The 17,749-nt window shown below is 36.4% G+C and overlaps 1 protein-coding gene across 1 annotated transcript in view; it reads right to left on the bottom strand.

Moving 5' to 3' along the window:
* The window catches only part of OTOG (otogelin), a gene marked incomplete at both ends in the record, with an annotated part of 109,987 nt that overhangs the window by 92,144 nt on the left and 94 nt on the right, over window positions 1–17,749 (bottom strand). Inside the window, 7 exons of the mRNA XM_081946019.1 lie at window positions 242–447; window positions 1,362–1,480; window positions 2,141–2,295; window positions 2,625–2,723; window positions 5,336–5,426; window positions 9,917–9,971; window positions 11,562–11,622. Of these exons, the coding sequence (XP_081802145.1) occupies window positions 242–447; window positions 1,362–1,480; window positions 2,141–2,295; window positions 2,625–2,723; window positions 5,336–5,426; window positions 9,917–9,971; window positions 11,562–11,622 (786 nt within the window). The remainder of the gene's footprint in view (window positions 1–241; window positions 448–1,361; window positions 1,481–2,140; window positions 2,296–2,624; window positions 2,724–5,335; window positions 5,427–9,916; window positions 9,972–11,561; window positions 11,623–17,749) is intronic.

Here is a 17,749-nt window from a genome sequence, read left to right as displayed (position 1 = left end):
TGTGTGCCATAGGTTCGCCATCATGGTTATAGATATATCTTTTTTTTCTATGTTCAGTTTCATATTAGAATATCTCATACTGAATTGCCCAAAGTAAAATTATCCTTAAATGTTTGGATTTCCTTAAGCCAGTTATTAATTCTAATCTGCATTTTATTTATATTTCATTTACTTGCACATATTTATATACATAACATAAATATATACTAGAGCAAACGTTAGAATTCAAGTAAATACTCACCGTAACTTGTGGAAAGTTCATCCTGCAGAATGGCATTGTTATTACCACACAGTCCATGAGTTTTGCCCAAATAATCTGGAGCCATCTTAATATAAACAGCAGATACTCCATCCCAAGCTAAAGAGAATGCATACTGATGTCTAACAATGACATATCCAGCTACTTTTTGGATATGTAATTTTCCTATGGTATACGGTAATTGTATTCTAGGAAACAAAACAAACATCACCATAAAGAAAGCAACATACTTTTCTTTTCAAGTGTTACTAAAGTAACTCCCATTTTCAGCTTTGTAATTTTATAACTGCCAATGAAAATCAAACAAAATTACTGCCTTCAACTACACAGCTCTTACTTTGGGTCATGTTCCTATTAATGAAGGATAAAGACACCATTTTGTGTTGAATTTGTTAGTAACAATATTCTTAACATGGTTTGGAGAACAATCTTAACTCCCTGGTTTTGAATAGCTATGTTTCAGTGGTGGGTTCCTAACCGGTTTACTACCGGTTTGCTCGCGCTTGCGCTTGCGTGTGCAGCACTTCTGGTTGTTACCGGTGCTATCAGTTCGGCTGAACCAGGCCGAACCGGGAGCAACCCACCTCTGCTATGTTTCTTGTGAAAAAGTGGGGAAAGCAAGCAGAGGAGTTCAGTGGGTGTGAAAAAGGGCAGCATGGCCCAGAGATATGCCTGGGACCCATGGAAATATTTCAAAGAGATTGCACTGCAATTGCTACATTCTGTTTTGAAATGTAAGTTTACATTTTTCTAGATTGTTTTTATCCCCCATTGGCATTCAAGGGGTCTTTCTGAAACCCTGCTTCTTGTGTTAGTCAGCTATGTAGTTTTTAACAGATCGGGCAAAAATATCCCTGTGATTCCAGAAACATTTAATAGTCAGCAGAAGGTTATAGGAAGTTTTTTTTATTTTTTTAAAAATGGATATTGATCTCAATTCCAGAATGAATTAGAAAGTATTCACTATATATTGTCCACAGGAATGAAACTGGTCTATATTTAGAAACTGCAGCGAATACTTAAATCTGCAATGTTGAAATAATAGTGTAGGCAAAAAATACCAAGGAACATGAGAACATACAGGTACATTTGTTTAACTTACCCAATGCCTTTGTAGGTAACCTCATTACTTAATCTGATTTCTTCTTCTCCAGAAAAATATAAACTAACAGATCGTTTACAGGAATATGGAAAAGAACTGCATTCTGGATCATTATGGATCTGCAAAAAACAAGTGGGAAAATAATATTAAGAAAAATTAGATTACAATTTGCATACAAGTTCAGATACAGGGTTCTAAATAACATTGAAATTATAAACAATAGCTCAATGCCTGTATCTTAATAATTGCTGAATTGATTGTTAGCTTGATACCACATTTGGTAATAACTCTATTCCCCCAAATACAAAACAGTACATATAAGTGAAGCTTGGAACATTTAGGTTCAATCAAGATCCACGTTTTTTGGAACTCTATTAAGCTGGAATCTCTGCAGCCTTCAACATTTGCATGAAACATGTTTAATTAATCTCCAGTTGAACCTGCTCCTAAATCTCTGCCAAATTTAGAAAGATTTTCATGACCACAAATCATGATGGAGTTATAAGAGTAATAGATATCAACTTCTTTTCATCTTCATGCACAGAAAAGCATTTCATATGGGTTCATGAAATCTCACTCAAGCAGCAATAGAAAAAAAACAAAACAGAAGCATCCATCATACACCCCTATTCTTTCTGACATTCTCTAAAACAGATGGTGTTGGAAGTGTCATATTATGCAAGTAACCAACTACTAGATTAACTAGTTAATTCATAAAGCCCAGAGTCGAGGAAAACAACTTTACTACACAATACTCCTTCATTCTTATTTTCACTTACTTGTATGGAAAAACTCTGTTCATCTAATTCATTCTGCCTGACAAGAACATATGTTGATTTCCCAGAGAAAAAATAGTAAAGTCCATCAAAGGTTTCATAATGATATTGTCCCCATGTTCGACAAATGTTGTCTCGTTCTGTTCCCAGGTTATGTACTATAGCAAAAGAAGAGGGAAAGAATCATTCAGAAGCAATACTACTCTTGGCTTAACTTGGATCCAAGAAAGTGATGACTATAAACATATAGCTAGAAGGGGGGAAATATTTATTTTCACAATATGCATTGTGATATATAGTACTTATGGTTGTTGAGATTCCATTTCTTCTTCAGAATATGACCTGAAAGCTACAAACTACAGAATTGTGCCTTTGGGGGAAGTGTGTTGATTCTGAGAATAAGTCTATCAATCATGTTAAAGGATATTTCTGCATCTAAGACCATTCTAGGTAAAACAGGTAACATAAAATGATATCGTCTCCTTACCTATCTGACATCTTGATCCAGTTGCGTTATATCGACTACAGTTGCACATTTTCCAATGTACACATTCACCTCCATTGAAGCATGCAAATAAACCTAAATCTATTTAAGTTAAAAATAATAATAACAACATGGAATAATTTTGTTACAAGTTGCATACATTCTAACTGGGTAGTTACATGAAAACAGATCATTAGAATGTACCATACCTTTTCAACTAATGTTAGAAATCTTCTCAGCTAATAATTATACTTTATGATATTTTATTCTATATGACAATTATTTCTGAATATACATTAAGAGGGCTTGTCCCAAAGGTGTTTTTTCAAGAGGCAACTTGATTTTCTATTTTTTTCTTTGAAGATGTTTCACTTCTCATCCAAGAGCTGAAGAAGCTTCTTGGATGAGAAGCGAAATGTCTTCAAAGAAAAACCAGGAAGTCCAGTTGCTTCTTGGGAAAGCACCTTTGGGACAGCCATGACCTGGATGATTGAGAATCTCCACAGACATTAAGAAGGCTTAAGGACTGTAAATCAGTGTACTTTGGATAAACATTAGACTTTGCAGTAATATTCCATCGAAGTAGAAACTATCTTGGATCAAATTACATTGAAGGTATCCCCAGAATTATTTCAAGTGACCTCCATTTGTTGACCTATTGTTGATTTAGATGAGACACAGTACTTTGAACACTTGATTTGATCGAGTTAAATTTAATAAAACTGAGATTCTTATTCTGTGTTCTTGGGAGCAGTGAGTTCCCATTAATTAAACACCTGCTAAATTCCATAACCAAATAAAAATAATATTCAGCAATTGTCAAAGTCATGTACTATACTTTGAGGACAGCAGTTCATTAGCCAATTACAAGCTATTTTCCATACAGTTTTTTTTCTTGTAATGTTTTATTAATGTTTTCATTTCCTGTTTTGACTCAACACCTTTTTCTACAGGAGCCAAACTTATGATGTCAGTTCTGCAGAATTGTAATAGAAATAATATTCTTGATTAAATAATTCCTCCAGCTAGAAGTGTCCAGCTAGACGGAAGTTCAGTCATTCCAGCTAAAGACTGGAAACATGACTAGATGAACTAAGTCTACTTCACTGTAAGGCTACATTAACAGAATCCTTCAAATCTGAAAGTACAAAGTTCCCACCCACCACTTTTAACTGCTAGACCCATTAGGTCCTTCCTAAGTTTCTTTCTTTGATTATTAAACAATTGCAGGCTCCTGCCTCTTTTGTCTGATGGTTTCCTAGGCAGCATCTCTTCTTCCCTTTTCTCAAGGTATCCATGCATTCCATTACCTTGAACGTATTTATATATATCTCACCCTACTTCTTTTCCTTCCTTTTCATCTTTGAGCCTTTATTAAAAAAAATTCTTCCTTTTGCCTTGCCTCTGGTATACAATTATTATTTTTTATAAAGCAACAGGAGCAAAATTTCCTGTTCTGCTATTGTGGGCATAACATCATACAACATAGCTTTTTGCAATTCTGAACAAAATAAAAATGGATAGGCTTCTTCAGGAAATAAAACAGCTCTTTTTTCACCCTTTTTCCTATTTGGGGTAGCTTTACTTAGCTTCATACAAGCCATTTATATACATTCTTAGTGCTTGCCAAGATCCCGCACTTCCCAAATTTGAAGGGGAGAATTCTTTTAACTAAGAAATATGAAAGGAGTCAGATTGCAGGGTATTATTCCTTGCAAGCTGAGAACTTCCATTTTTGCAAAGAACCAAACAGCATTTGCAAAAAAAAGTACTATATCTTCATGGTCAAAGACTAATACATAAATTAATATACATCATTATTTATTTCATCTTTGGAAATGAAACACATAAATTAATATACATCATTATTTATTTCATCTTTGGAAATGAAACACTATATGGCCAATTAAATAACTTTATGGAATATTCTATTTTAAATGCAGGATATTTCCCCCTTAATTATAAGTAAACTGGCACTGTGCTCTATTTAATCACAATAATCATTTGCAGATATTACAATAATCATTTCAAATTCTGCAATTATTTATATAAATCCTTTTTAAACAATATTTATAAACCTCCTCAAATCCTATAATCAGGACAATGAACAATATTTTTAAATATCTAAATACAGTCAAAATAATAAACTGAGTATCTAAGACAATTGCCAGAACCAAACCTTGCTGTAGTAGTATCAATTTAACTTGCTTCTAAAGTGCATTTATAATTCTGATTCATAAGTTGGGAGCCACCACTGAAAAAGTCTGTCACTTGGTATATTCTTCATTAACCCTAGGGAATGCCGGGAATCTTCAACAGGCCATCCACAAATGCCCAACTAAGCTTGGGGCCACCACTGAAAAAATGTGTTACCTGGTATGAATTCTATAAATCTCAGAAAGAGCTGGAGAACCTCAACAGATCATCGACATACAAATTGATGAAATGGTTTATTATGTAGCTAATAATCAACATTTCAAATTAAATCAGGAAGCCTACCAGTAACCAATAAGGCTTCAAAATTTGTGTTATCCTACAAGGATGGCATAGGCCCATCAGCCCTTTTGCTGCTGAATGTCGTGCCTTTCAATTCAACTTTGAAAAATGTTTAAATAATTTTTGGTGAGGAAATTAGATTTAATTTACTGCAATAAGATTCATCATCAATTCATCAATAAGATTTTAAAAATTTACAAATAGTTTGAGGAGCTTACTTGATGAACCACAGAATATGTTACGAAATCTTCTTTCCCTGTATAAAGATACTGTGGTAGAGGAAGAACTATAAGATGGAAATCCAGATACCTGCAATAAAAATGTATATTAATTTGAAATAAGATATAATTGTCCATTATTCATATGTGTAAATGAATTAGAAAAATGTACCAGTGATTAAGAAAGTTGTGGTACAATATCATTTTGTTGCAAATTAAAATATTGCAGTACAGTAAAATGCAGAAGCTTAAGTCCTCAAAAATAAGCCTTATTGAACCTTTATAAAACATATTTACTATAGTTGCACAATCATGGTGACATCTACGTCACTGTAGTTATTTCTTCACTCTTGTCCGCCCATGTATGCACACCCCACCCCCGCATGTCCCCTGGCCATGTGTGTGCAACCCCCTGCATACACCCCAACCCCTGACTCTGTGATTCACTTAAGAACAGTGATGATTTGTTTAATAACTGTGACAAAAATAGTCGTAAAATTTGGCCCAACCCACTTATTGGTCACAGTGGTTAGCAACAGAAGTTCTGGTCTGATGATTTCCCTCTTGAAAAGCTTTGTACTTCCCTCAAATACAAATAATTTCTTATTTATCACCTTCTCTAACAATACAAAGAAAACACCTCTTCCTCCCCTCTCATATCTTATCTATAAACAACTTTTTAAAGCCTTGTCATTGTGTCCTAGTCAGCAAATGTCTATGAAGAGTTATCAGAAAAAACATATATATTTTAACAACCAAATAAACCAACCTTATATTCCTTCCCTTTACTTCAACACAGTTATAATTTTATGAGAAACAGCATCATGCTGCATGTATTTTATCCTTGATCAAACAAACAACTTTATATTCCTTCCCTTGGATTTTAGCATTCTTTATCTTTAATTCCTTTAAAGTGATATCCCAGAATTTATTTGCATTTTCTCTTTGCCTCTTCCCAAAAATCCTTCAAACTTTAACAAGCCCTTTTTATAAATCCAAAGTCAGAAAATTATCCAAATCACTCTACTGGTTTGTTATTTGTATATTAGCAATAGTAGACAATCTTAAAATTAACTTCTTAATCCAGTGCTTCCAAATATCCTTGAATTCATCCAAAGTTAATTTTGCTTCATTTTATATTCAGAAGTCCAATTTAAGTTTTCTTCTCCTTTAATTAATTAATATTTAGCTCTTTCTGGCTCCCTCCCTTATTATGTTTTTACCCAAACAATATTTTCACATAGAAATATTTCTTATAATTAATTTTAAAAATTATTTTAAATTCCTCTAGATTCTTAATCCGTGCTTTCTGAAATAAAAACTCTAAGCACCCTGATGCTCTTTATTCCAATCCCATTTTATTTTTAAAGTCTCTAATTTTGTACTTAAAAACTTCTTTCTCCAATGATAGAAAGAAGCTCACCCAGTGAATGTTACAAAACTGGCCAATATGAAAATTCATAACAGATAAAAATAATAATTAAAGTGCAGTTCCAAAAATTATTAAGAAATAAGGCTCTGCTTTATGTCCAAATACAGCTTGATGGTACTTTCAGCCATGAGTTGACTGCGTAAATCTTGATTCCTGAGGAGCAGCTGTCTGCAGCTGTGGACAATCTCATGATTTTTTTTTCTAGAGAGATTGAAAGTGGACAGAATTCAACTTTTGGCTATCAATCTCTGCTGCAACATTGTCCCACTCCATAACCTCACATGAAGCTTGTAGAAGAAAGAGAGACTATTTCTCAGGCTCAGATCCAGAAGAAACTGGCTGTGAGAATGCAAGTCTTTACCCACATGGAATGGATGCTACTACCAGCATGTAAGCTATAATTAATGCAATGAGAGTGAAAGAATCGCGAGAAGCCCAACTGAAATGGAATATGTGGATGGCTTTGGGGAATGAGGGAAAGAGAAGCTGCTTCATAGACAATAAGGCAAGAGAAGTCAACCCCCAGTGACTTAAGGGAGAGGTAAAATTCAGCAGATTCTGACAGGTTCTGGTTGCGGAAATTTTTAATGGTTCGGAGAACTGGCAAATACCACCTCTAGCTGATCCCAGAGTGGGGTGGGAATGGAGATTTTGCAGTATCCTTCCCCTGTCATGCCTACCAAGCCACACCCACAGAAACGGTACTAAAAAAAATTGAATTTCACCACTGGCTTAAGGGTCAGAGAAAGATGTTTTGAAGGGATCTGCCTTAGTGGATCAAGTAGTTAAAAGTGGCAGCAGGAAGTCTGTACTTTCAGACTTGCAAGATGATGTTACTGTAGCCTAACGATAAAGTAGAATTAATTTACTGTATCTAGTCCTGTTTCCTATCTGGTTTTCCTGTGAGGGTTAACATCAGTACAAAGATATGAAATGATGAAGCTGCTGAAATGTTCCCTAACAGATCTGGTCTATTAACCCAGGAGAAAGTGGGTCAGTCATCATCTCTGCCAAAGAAAGAATGGACAAAAAGGATGGATATGCCCATTTTAGAATCATTATGTTTGTAACACTCTTCTGACTTACTCAGGATGAATGAGGAACTGCTCTAGTGTGGTACTATCAATCTGAATCCAAGGAAGTGTCTTTTACCTGGCCTTGCCATGACGAATTTTAGCCAGGTATACAAATAGAGGTGCAGTGCCGTAACTCAAACATAAATGTGTTACATTCACTATGATTTCTGCAGTGTCCTTTGGAAGCTTCCCTAATATGGTTCCTCTTAATTGTGAAGGATGTCCACTGATCCAGTCAGGAAATGTTCTCCTAAAAGAAGTCTATATATGTCCCTGCAAGATTCTCACTGAGCAAGCTATGTATGAATATTCTTGCATTGTTTTATTTGTGATGTTCTACAAAACAATACCCTTGAGCACCATGAAGAAATCTTGCAATAATGGGAATAATGGAGTGGGAAGGTTATGATATTGAATTACTGACTCTAACCTATAGTCAAAGCCATTATTGGTTGCATATTTGTCTTAGATTTTCTACCTTTCTGAAATATTGAAAGGATTATTCATTACTATTAATGTATGTAGATATTTAATCGCAGTAACATGGCTTTAATAATATTCAGAACATTTCTTTTATACCTGTGAAACATTTTACATGTATTCTGAGTGACTTAATTAAGATAAGGCAACAAAAGAAGCTACTTCCAGTTCTTGGACTCTTTTTTTAAAAAAAATACAGATTTACTGCCAGTTGATTTAATTTCCTGTGTGTGTTTTGTATAATATTTTTTTCTTTCTACTGAATTTTTCAGTAACAAAAATTGGAGAGAAAGAAAAGACAGAATCTGAATTTAGAGGAGTTAAATAGGCTGTACAAATTAAAAGGCTGAATAGACTGCATTTTTGTGCAAATGTTATGGATGAATAGTTTAGTTTTATTTTGTTTACTTGTTTTGTTCTCACTTTCAATGAATATATTTAAACTTATTAGTTTACAGGTTCTGGAGAAGTACAATAAATTAAAGCAATGTATTTTAATTGTTTTTATTCTTATTGTAAAAGCTGCAAAATTCAATAGCAAGGGAAGCAATGTAGAAATACTGTACATTCAATAATAAATGTGCTTTTATTAAATGTAGCCAAACTATTAGGAATTTGGTTTTATAAGGATTCACTAACTGGGAATTAATGGAAAGAAAGCAAGATACATATTGTCTACTGTCAAATACCACCCCTAAACTTCTGAACGAGGCCTAAATGCTAAACAAGGCTTCTCTCAATTAAAAACAGGAAATATATTTTAGTGATTATTTTTAGACAAACAATTAAATTATAATACTGAATCATTTCCAATAACTCATCCTGATGGTTATTTTCTTATTCTTGTTTGCTTGCTTGTAATAAAACTGATGATATTTTATTCCATTTTAAAATTTAATAATCAAAATCTGGTGAAGCAAGAAAAACACCTAAGGCTATATGCTTTGAATTATTGAGAATGTGATTGAAAAAAATGATTATCGTGTCATTCACAATATGCATTTTGTTATAAATCTTATAAAATGAAGTTTATAGAATCTAATTCATGGTTATAATTGTAAATGTATAAAATGAACCAAAAATCCTTTTAATTTTTTATTAATTTCAGAACAGCTAGAATTTTGAAGAAAAATACATTTTAAGTATGATGTATTATTAAATATATGTGGTAATAATTGCTCCTAAAATGAATTTGTTAAATCAGTTGTATGACATATTCATATATTTTAATACATTTCTTCCATACAAAGAGAAAGCATTTTGCTTAATGCTGAGTGCATAAATGATCCGGCATACCACTCCAATAAAAGAACAGAGACCTAAGCTTTCCTAGCAAATACATTTATTTATGAAATTAAACCCTTTTTGAATTGCAAAGCTATCTATAACTCAAGTTTGTTTTCCTCAATCCTGCCACAAATGCAAATAGTAAACATATTCAGATCAGGAGTTCAAAAACTCAGTGCCAAAAGACTGAGGGAAAATAATCCTAGGATCGTAAAGTTACATACAGGATAAGCTAGTCTGGGAATTGTTCATTCTATCACACCAACTTTTAAAATTCTAAAAACAGCTGCAGAGTTGGTGCCTTACCTGATCGCTGAGGACACTAGGATCTCGTTTCTGAGGAACCGTGCTGCTGTCATTCCTAAGGAAGAAAAGAACAAGGCTGGATTTGTTGTGCAGAGGTAATCTGCACCTTTCTTACTCATGCAGAACTTAGGAAAGCTGTACCTCCACTCAATTTGAGGCCTCCTGACTGAATCACTAGACAAAAAAATGGAATTTAAGGGGTGTCCCTTAATTCTTGATGCTGCAGAAAATAAAGCCTACCTTTGAGAGGTTTGAGTCAGTCAGCAATAACAAATTCCTTTGCTTGTTTTAGTGTCTTTTTAGTAATTCTGTTTTTTCTTTATATTACCTAAGGAACTGTAACTTACTTTTAAAGGAAGTAAGAGTATCCTTCTCTTCTGAAGTTGATGTTGAATATTTTAAAACATTTTAAATTATATTGGTAGAAATGCTGTGTTTATACCTTTGTGAAAACTTTTCTGGCAGTTTGAGTACTCCGTATTCCAACTACCAAATCATTTCTTGGAAATTAAAAGAAATCCTTCTACCCAAATACTTCTGCATTAAAATGCTTTTATTTAACTATATTTATATTCATTTTCTTACATTTTCATATATTTTCCAAAGCATTCCATATTTTTCAATATTTAGTGCACCAAAACCTTTTTCAAGCTCAATGGTTCATCTATGAAATTCTACAAGATGCTAAAATATTATGAAATAGTTATTTTAAATTCCCTTTCTCAGCCTGCAAAATACACACACACACACACACAGACACAAATACACTTATGATATATTATAAACCAATGACGATTGGATATCTAAAACCTGTGACTCTTAAGACTATTTTTTATTTGATAGATCAGAACACATTTCTTTAGAAACGTTCAATCTGTGACTAGTTTATGCAATTTTAAGTCACTATTTATGTAAATGTAGTTTTCTATATAAGCCTCCTTGATTGATTCACATAACACAAATCAGATTAACTAGGCTACTTCATTGCTTAGGCATAAAGAATTCAATGGGACCTTTCCCCCAAACATTGCAGGAAAAAGTGTACTGTGGTCTGTATTAAATCATATTCACCCTTGGACTTCAAAGCTTGGAGAAAATGCTTTATGGATTTTCTGAAGTGGGTCCATAGCTTCCTTTGTATAGATTTTGACTGTTGGCCCTCTTTTATCTTAAATACATCTCTGAAAATTCCAGCACAACACAAAATGGTGTTCTGTGACTGGTATTCTCAGCATGTTTGGGACCTCAACTTTCATAATTCCTAGCATAGGCAGAAAATTATTAGAGTCATAGTCTAACACCTGTAGAAAGTCTTAATAGAGTTGGGACAAGATTTGATAAACTTTCCAAATCAGAACCACATTCCTGAAACAACCACAGCGCATACATGATGGACCAGGCCTGTCCTGAGCATTGAAAAGTCAAGGAGAATCTCATCAGGTGTCACTTTACCCATCAAAAGAACTGCGAGGATGCCAGAGACTCTTCCTTCCACGGAACTGCCCTCTTGCAATGCAACTCTTAAAGGTAGCAAAGAAGGATGTCTTCTGGTCCAGAGGCCGGGCGAGAAGTTCGGCGAGTGGCCCGCCAGATGCGAAAAAGAATACAGTAGCGGCTGAGAAACACGCACACCCTCATTTCTTACCTCGAGAGCCCAGAAACTTCACGCCTAGACAGTTGCGCTTCCACGCTCCTCCAGATCAATCCTGCAAAAGAAGAATCGACGTGAACCAAGTGGATGGTGCTTTCCCGGGGTTTCCATCCCCTGCTACCCAGGAAATCGGCCCACCGGCTCTTCTAGCTCATCACCCCACGCCCCAAATCGCTCGGGGCAGAAATCACGCCTGCCCGAAAGCCCACGATTTCTGCAACTCACCGTGAAGAAGCAACGCGCGAAGAAGCGCCCTGAGACGCCCGGAGCGCGGCTCCATCTGGGCGTCGCGGCGGGAAGTTTCAGAAACGGCTGCTGGAGCCTGGGAGGAGGAGGAGGTGGAGCGCGCTTGGTCCCCTTTCCCACGGCTAGAGAAGGTCTCCGCGCTCGGGAGCGCGTCCGGCTGCTGGGCGGGGGAAGGCGAGGGGCGGGCCCGCTGCCTGCCTCGCTTTACCTTCTTCCAGGACTTCTCCGCTTGAGGGTGAAGGTGACGGCAGAAGCAACCGCCAGACTGGGCGCTTGGGGACGCCACACTAATTAGCATAATATTTGCCTTCTCTGGAAGCCCCATCCCGGTCCTATTTGCAGACGGTATGTCTAGTCTTCAAACGGGAACTCGTCAACTAAGGAGATTTCTGCTTGAGAAATGTTTGTACAGTTAGAAGAGAAATTAAAAAAAAACCTTCTCTTAGTTAAGTACAGTAACTGGATTCAATAGAAGCATTGTTTTTTCATTCAAAGTGGTTTGCCATTGTTTCTTTCCTAGGGCTGAGAGAGAGTGACTGGCCCTAGGTCACCCAGTTTGGCTTTGTGCTTAACAAAATCCCACTGAATTGATTTTTTTCCCCCTCCCACAATAGCAATCAGTTGGTGGCTTCATCTTCCTTCACTGGGAGTATTTGACGATAACCCTGTTGAGAAAATAGCCTGCAAGTGTCTTTGATCACAATAATAATTTGATCAACTAGCTGATCGGATTAGTTTCATCAACACAGCCAGGACCTCTCACATTTTGGGGGCCTTGAGTCAGTCTGAAAGGCGCTTCCCACCTCAGAATGGGGCAACTCACCACCAGACAACTCGCTGCGGCCAACTTACCATGGACCGCTTGCTGCGGGACAATTCATCAAGTATTTATAAAATGATGTAAACATTGTTTTAATTTTGATCATTCACCTTTCAGTTTGTCCCTGCTTTTGCGTCCTTTCTTTCATGGTTTTATTCCATCATTCCTTGGATATTAGTGTAACTCTTGTCCTGTTGCAAGTTGGTCTTGGCGAGTTGTCCCACAGCAAGTTGGCTACAGCAAGTCGTCCACAGTGAGTTGGCCGTAGTCAGTTGTCCAATACCGAGTTGTCCATGGTGAATCCTCCACGGCGAGTTGTCCGTGCCCTGTTGCTTTCTTCACTGCTGTACACTGTCTTCCAGTGCTTCGTCCAGTTGTTCAAAGGGGAAGCAGAATAAGCCCCAGAAAAAAATAAATATTCTGTCATCCTTGTCATTGCATTTGTTTTTGCAATGAAGGAAAGCCACCCTTGAAGGAACAGGAGTAATTGTGGGAATCATGGCAAGGCAGCCCAGAGGTTTGCTGGCAGGAGATTGGGGGAGGGGGGGGGAATCCCAGGAGACAGGTTAAAACAGAAGGTCTTACGAATGGGAAAAACCTTCAGCTCTACAAAACTATCACAAAGTTCTGTTTGCACTCCTTCTGCAAGAGCTCAGCCAACCATTCATCATTCATGAGCCTGATTAAAATTAATTAGCTCAGCTTCACTAGACCCTGGCACTATGGAAACACAGGGTGGCAATGCCAGGCAGAAGTCTTCCTATTTTTTGCACTTTTTAAATGCAAAAACAGGTAGGCCAAGCTTTATAAATGAGATGACATCTTCTGAGCCATGGTTCCTAATAAACCTAATAAAAGAACTAACATCCAATTCAGCCTCCCTCCACTTCTCCAATTCTCGTTCCCATTTGTAGCAGGCAAAAAAAACAACAACCACCTAAGTAGGCAAATAGGGACTATTAACTTCTAATAGTCATCGTGCATACCTCTTTATTTAGGCCCACAGATTTTTTTAAAAAAAATATTAGCGGATGCCTTGGCACCATGTGAGTTCTAGTCCCAATTTAGTGTTGAAAGTTGGTGACTTTGGGCCAGTCACTCTTTCTCAGCCCAAATCATGTTACAGAGTTGATGCTGTGGGGAGGAAGGAATATTAGGTATGTCCCTACCTTGAATTATTCATAAAAATAATAAAGGTTGGAAATAAATAAATATATTTCCCATGATATAGTATTTCAGTAATGGAAAACTTCCACTGCAAAGATTTATAAGAATTTTCATACTATGCATCTGTTCTGAATGTTGTCCTTTATTATCTATTCCATTTATTCTGAGCAAACATATTTAGTTTCCCTTGCAATCGTTACAACAGGTCCTAATTTTTCAATCACTCTCAAACCTTCTCCTTCAAGGAAGCTGCAACTATTAATTATTCATTAAATGTGTTTAAAAGTTAATTGTTTTGGTTGAAGAGTTCTGAATGTGCTAAACATTCAAAACTATGTTAATATTAGCTTTCACCCATAGCTTGTTTTTTTAAGTATAATCCTGAGATATTTCAGAACCTTCTTATTTTAAGAAATACTTTGAATCACTTTTTTCTTTCTTGCTATAATTCTATGTGCACTTTTTCTTTTTTAAATTTTTTTCCCCTTTGATCGACTTTTTCCTTTTCTCTCTCCTCCCTCTGCCATCTGCCATCCTTTCTCTCACCTCATCTCTCTTACTTCATCCTTCAACTCTCAAATAAAAGGAGCTTTAAAAGCTGCCAATGTCAGGTGAGAAATTGTCTCAGATAAAAAAGATTTTTTTTAAAGTTACCAGGAAGTCTGTTAACAGTGAGAAATTAAAAAGATCTCATTCCCTCTTTGTAATTAGTCCCCGTATATTATATTTCCAGTTGTAACAAATGGTTCATTTCATTACAAATGATGAAACGGGACTGACATCTTTAGCAATAACTTTATTCTGTTGTCTGTGCCAATGGGAAAATCATAATTAGACGAGACAGCAGTTTTCATTATTTTATTTATTTCCCACCTTTATTATTTTTACGAATAACTCAGGGTGACGAACATATCCAATACACCTTCCTTCTATTTTTCCTGCAGCAACAATCCTGTCAGATGAGTCAGGTGAGAAAGAATGACTGATCCCAAAGTCACTCAAGTGACCTTCATAGTTAAGGCAGGATTAGAACTCACAACCCCCCATTTTCTAGCCTGGTATCATAACCACTGAATCAAACAATTAAACAATTTAGACTGTTTTCACACAATGTAACCAACTCTTGGAAGATACGCAGGATAAGACCTGCTTTCAAATCTTAGATTATCTAATTCTCTCTTAATAGTCAAAACTCTCAGTCCTAGGGAAGGGAAGAAAAACATTTACATAAATGCTACAGCTAATGAACAAGAAGGTAAGAGAGAGCAAGGAGTCACAGACTGACTGACTATAAGGAAAGAACTGTCTTGTTTTGTTTTCTGGAATAGAAGTGTTACCTAAAAAAAGAAACAATTTTATTTCCTTCAATTGATCCATTAGTTGTAAAAAAAAATACATATTAAATCTACACCTAGCTTCTCTGAAACAGGAACTGAGACATCAAGTCTGATGGAGCACATTCACATAAAAGCAACTCTAAATTAAATCTGGTGCCAGTATTCATAGTCCAGTTACTGATTATGGCTAGTTTTGATTTCCCTCCATTTCAGCCATCCCTGGAGAAAGCTGGTTGGCTGATGCCACTTGCTGTGTGGGTATTCTTTCATTAAAACTCCCATAGACTTCCGATGCCCATTTTTTGCCCAACAATGGAATTGGTGTGGCTAAATTGGTCCAATATTGCCACGATTTCAAGTTTGTTGTTTTTTAACTCAGAAGCCTTAAAAGAGGGATAATGATAATGCTACAGCTGGATCTGGGTGACATAATGAGCCATGATGTCTAACTATATGGTATGTCTAACTACAAAGCAGTTTAGCATCTCAAAAGAATTTTCATAAGCAGTAGCAATAGCACTTAGACTTATATACTGATTCAGAGTGCTTTACAGCCCCTCTCTAAGCAGTTTACAGAGTCAGCATATTGCCCCCAACAATCTGGGTCCTCATTTTACCAGCCTTGGTAGGATGGAAGGCTTGAGTCAACCTTGAACCAGTCAGGATCGAACTGCTGGCAGTCAGCAGAATTAGCCTGCAATACTGCATTTTAACCACTGCACCATCGGGGCTCTAAGAGTTAGAAGGATCTAACTCTTCCTTCAAGTCAGATTTCTAGTAATATCATGGACACACGCCTGTAGTTTTCTTAACAATAACAAATGGTTTGCTATTTCTAAGATTTCTTCTTTTGTCCCCAAATTTCAGTATAGCAAACAGAGCTGACACTTTCTTAAATAAAAATCTAATAACTGAATTGGTCTCAAATTGACCTATTTCAGTCTTCTGGATAGCCAAGAAATTTTAAACGTTTGAGGGTATCTATTTTAGCTGCTTAAAACTTTAAATTGAATGGCAGTGCAGGCAATGGCTGGATTTCTACATATTGATTCACAAACTAACCAGTGCTATGTTATTTTAGCACAATATTTTGTATAGCCTACCTCGTCAATTCTAAGTCCAAGTGTAGACTCAAACCTGGATCTCTCTCACTAGTTCTAGCCCCGTTCTTTAATGATTATACTTCACTGGCTTTTATGGACTAAGAACATGCTTTCTGGGAAGGCTGAGAATATTTGAAGCCTTTGGAGTACAATTTGTTTCTAGAATGTTGTGGGAATGCCAATATTATTTTTTGCCTTACTTAGTTGATTGTGCAGTGTGACATTACCGTCATACTGTCAGACATTACCTAAAAATAACTCCATTGAGGAAGAAGGTATTGTGAATGATGATTTCTATACTAGAGATGTTAAGAGATGTTAGATCAACAGATGCTTTGAATTGCTTCCTGTACTGAGCAAGGTTGGAGTCAATAGTCTCAAATGGCCCCTCCAGATTCTATCATTCTAAAACATTTTTACGGACCCAAAGAATATTAGATAAGTTTCAAAAATCCTGAAGACCCAAGAGACCATATGAGACAGTAAGGTAAAAAAATATATGGATCCAATATCAGCTTATATGGAAGATTGTTGTATTCATGGGTAGAACTGAGGAAGCAGAGAATAGAATAGAATAGAATAGAATAGAATAGAATAGAATAGAATAGAATAGAATAGAATAGAATAGAATAGAATAGAATAGAATAGAATAGAATAGAATAGAATAGAATAGAATAGAATAGGAAAGGACCTTGGAGGTCTTCTAGTCCAGCCCCCTGCTCTGGCAGGAGACCCTGGCCCATACCATTTCAGAAAAGTGGGTTCCAGTCTCTTTTTAAAAACCTCCAGTGATGAAGCACCCCGATTTCTGAAGGCAACCTGTTCTACTGGTTAATTGTCCTCACTGTTAGGAAGTTTCTCCTTAATTCCAGCTTGCTTCTCTCTTTGATTAGTGTCCAACTATTGTTTCTTGTCCTGCTCTCTGGTATTTTGGGAAATGATTTGACACCCCCTCCCCTCCGTTCTTTGTGGCACCCCCTCAAATATTGGAATACTATCATGTCACCCCTAATTCTTCTTTTCTCTAGGTTAGCCAAACCCAAATCCTGCAACCAAGTGTCCCCCCCCCCCATGCAAAATCTTCGAGAAACTGCACTTTCACATGTTCTACTCTCACCATCTAAATAAAATTACTTTCAGATATGAGTCACCCCCTTCCGCTGTGCGCCTTAAAAGTTTATGTGAAATTTTATTGCCTGGCTTTTTAACATAAAAAGTAAAAATTTCCTTCAAGTCACAGTTCCGATGAGCATCATCAACCCGTGGCCGAAATTCAGCCTTGAAAAAAGACTTGTTACCATGTACCAACAACACAAACAGGGAAAACGGAGAAGGGCTGGTGCAAAAAGACGCTGCCGTCTGTTGATCTCTTAGCCAGGGAAACTAAAGTGAAGTTAGAGCGCTCGGAAGAAAAAGAAAGTCAGGACAGAGGAAGAGGAGGAGGAGGAGGAGGAGGAGGAGAACGAGGGAAACGCCTCCTTTCCCTCTTGACCTTCCTTGGCGTCCGCC

This window comes from Natrix helvetica, assembly GCF_964273705.1.
Source record: "Natrix helvetica genome assembly, chromosome: 1".
Taxonomy (NCBI): domain Eukaryota; kingdom Metazoa; phylum Chordata; class Lepidosauria; order Squamata; family Natricidae; genus Natrix; species Natrix helvetica.
The sequence above is the reverse complement of the archived record's forward strand: the minus strand, read 5'-3'. Positions and strand labels throughout refer to the sequence as shown.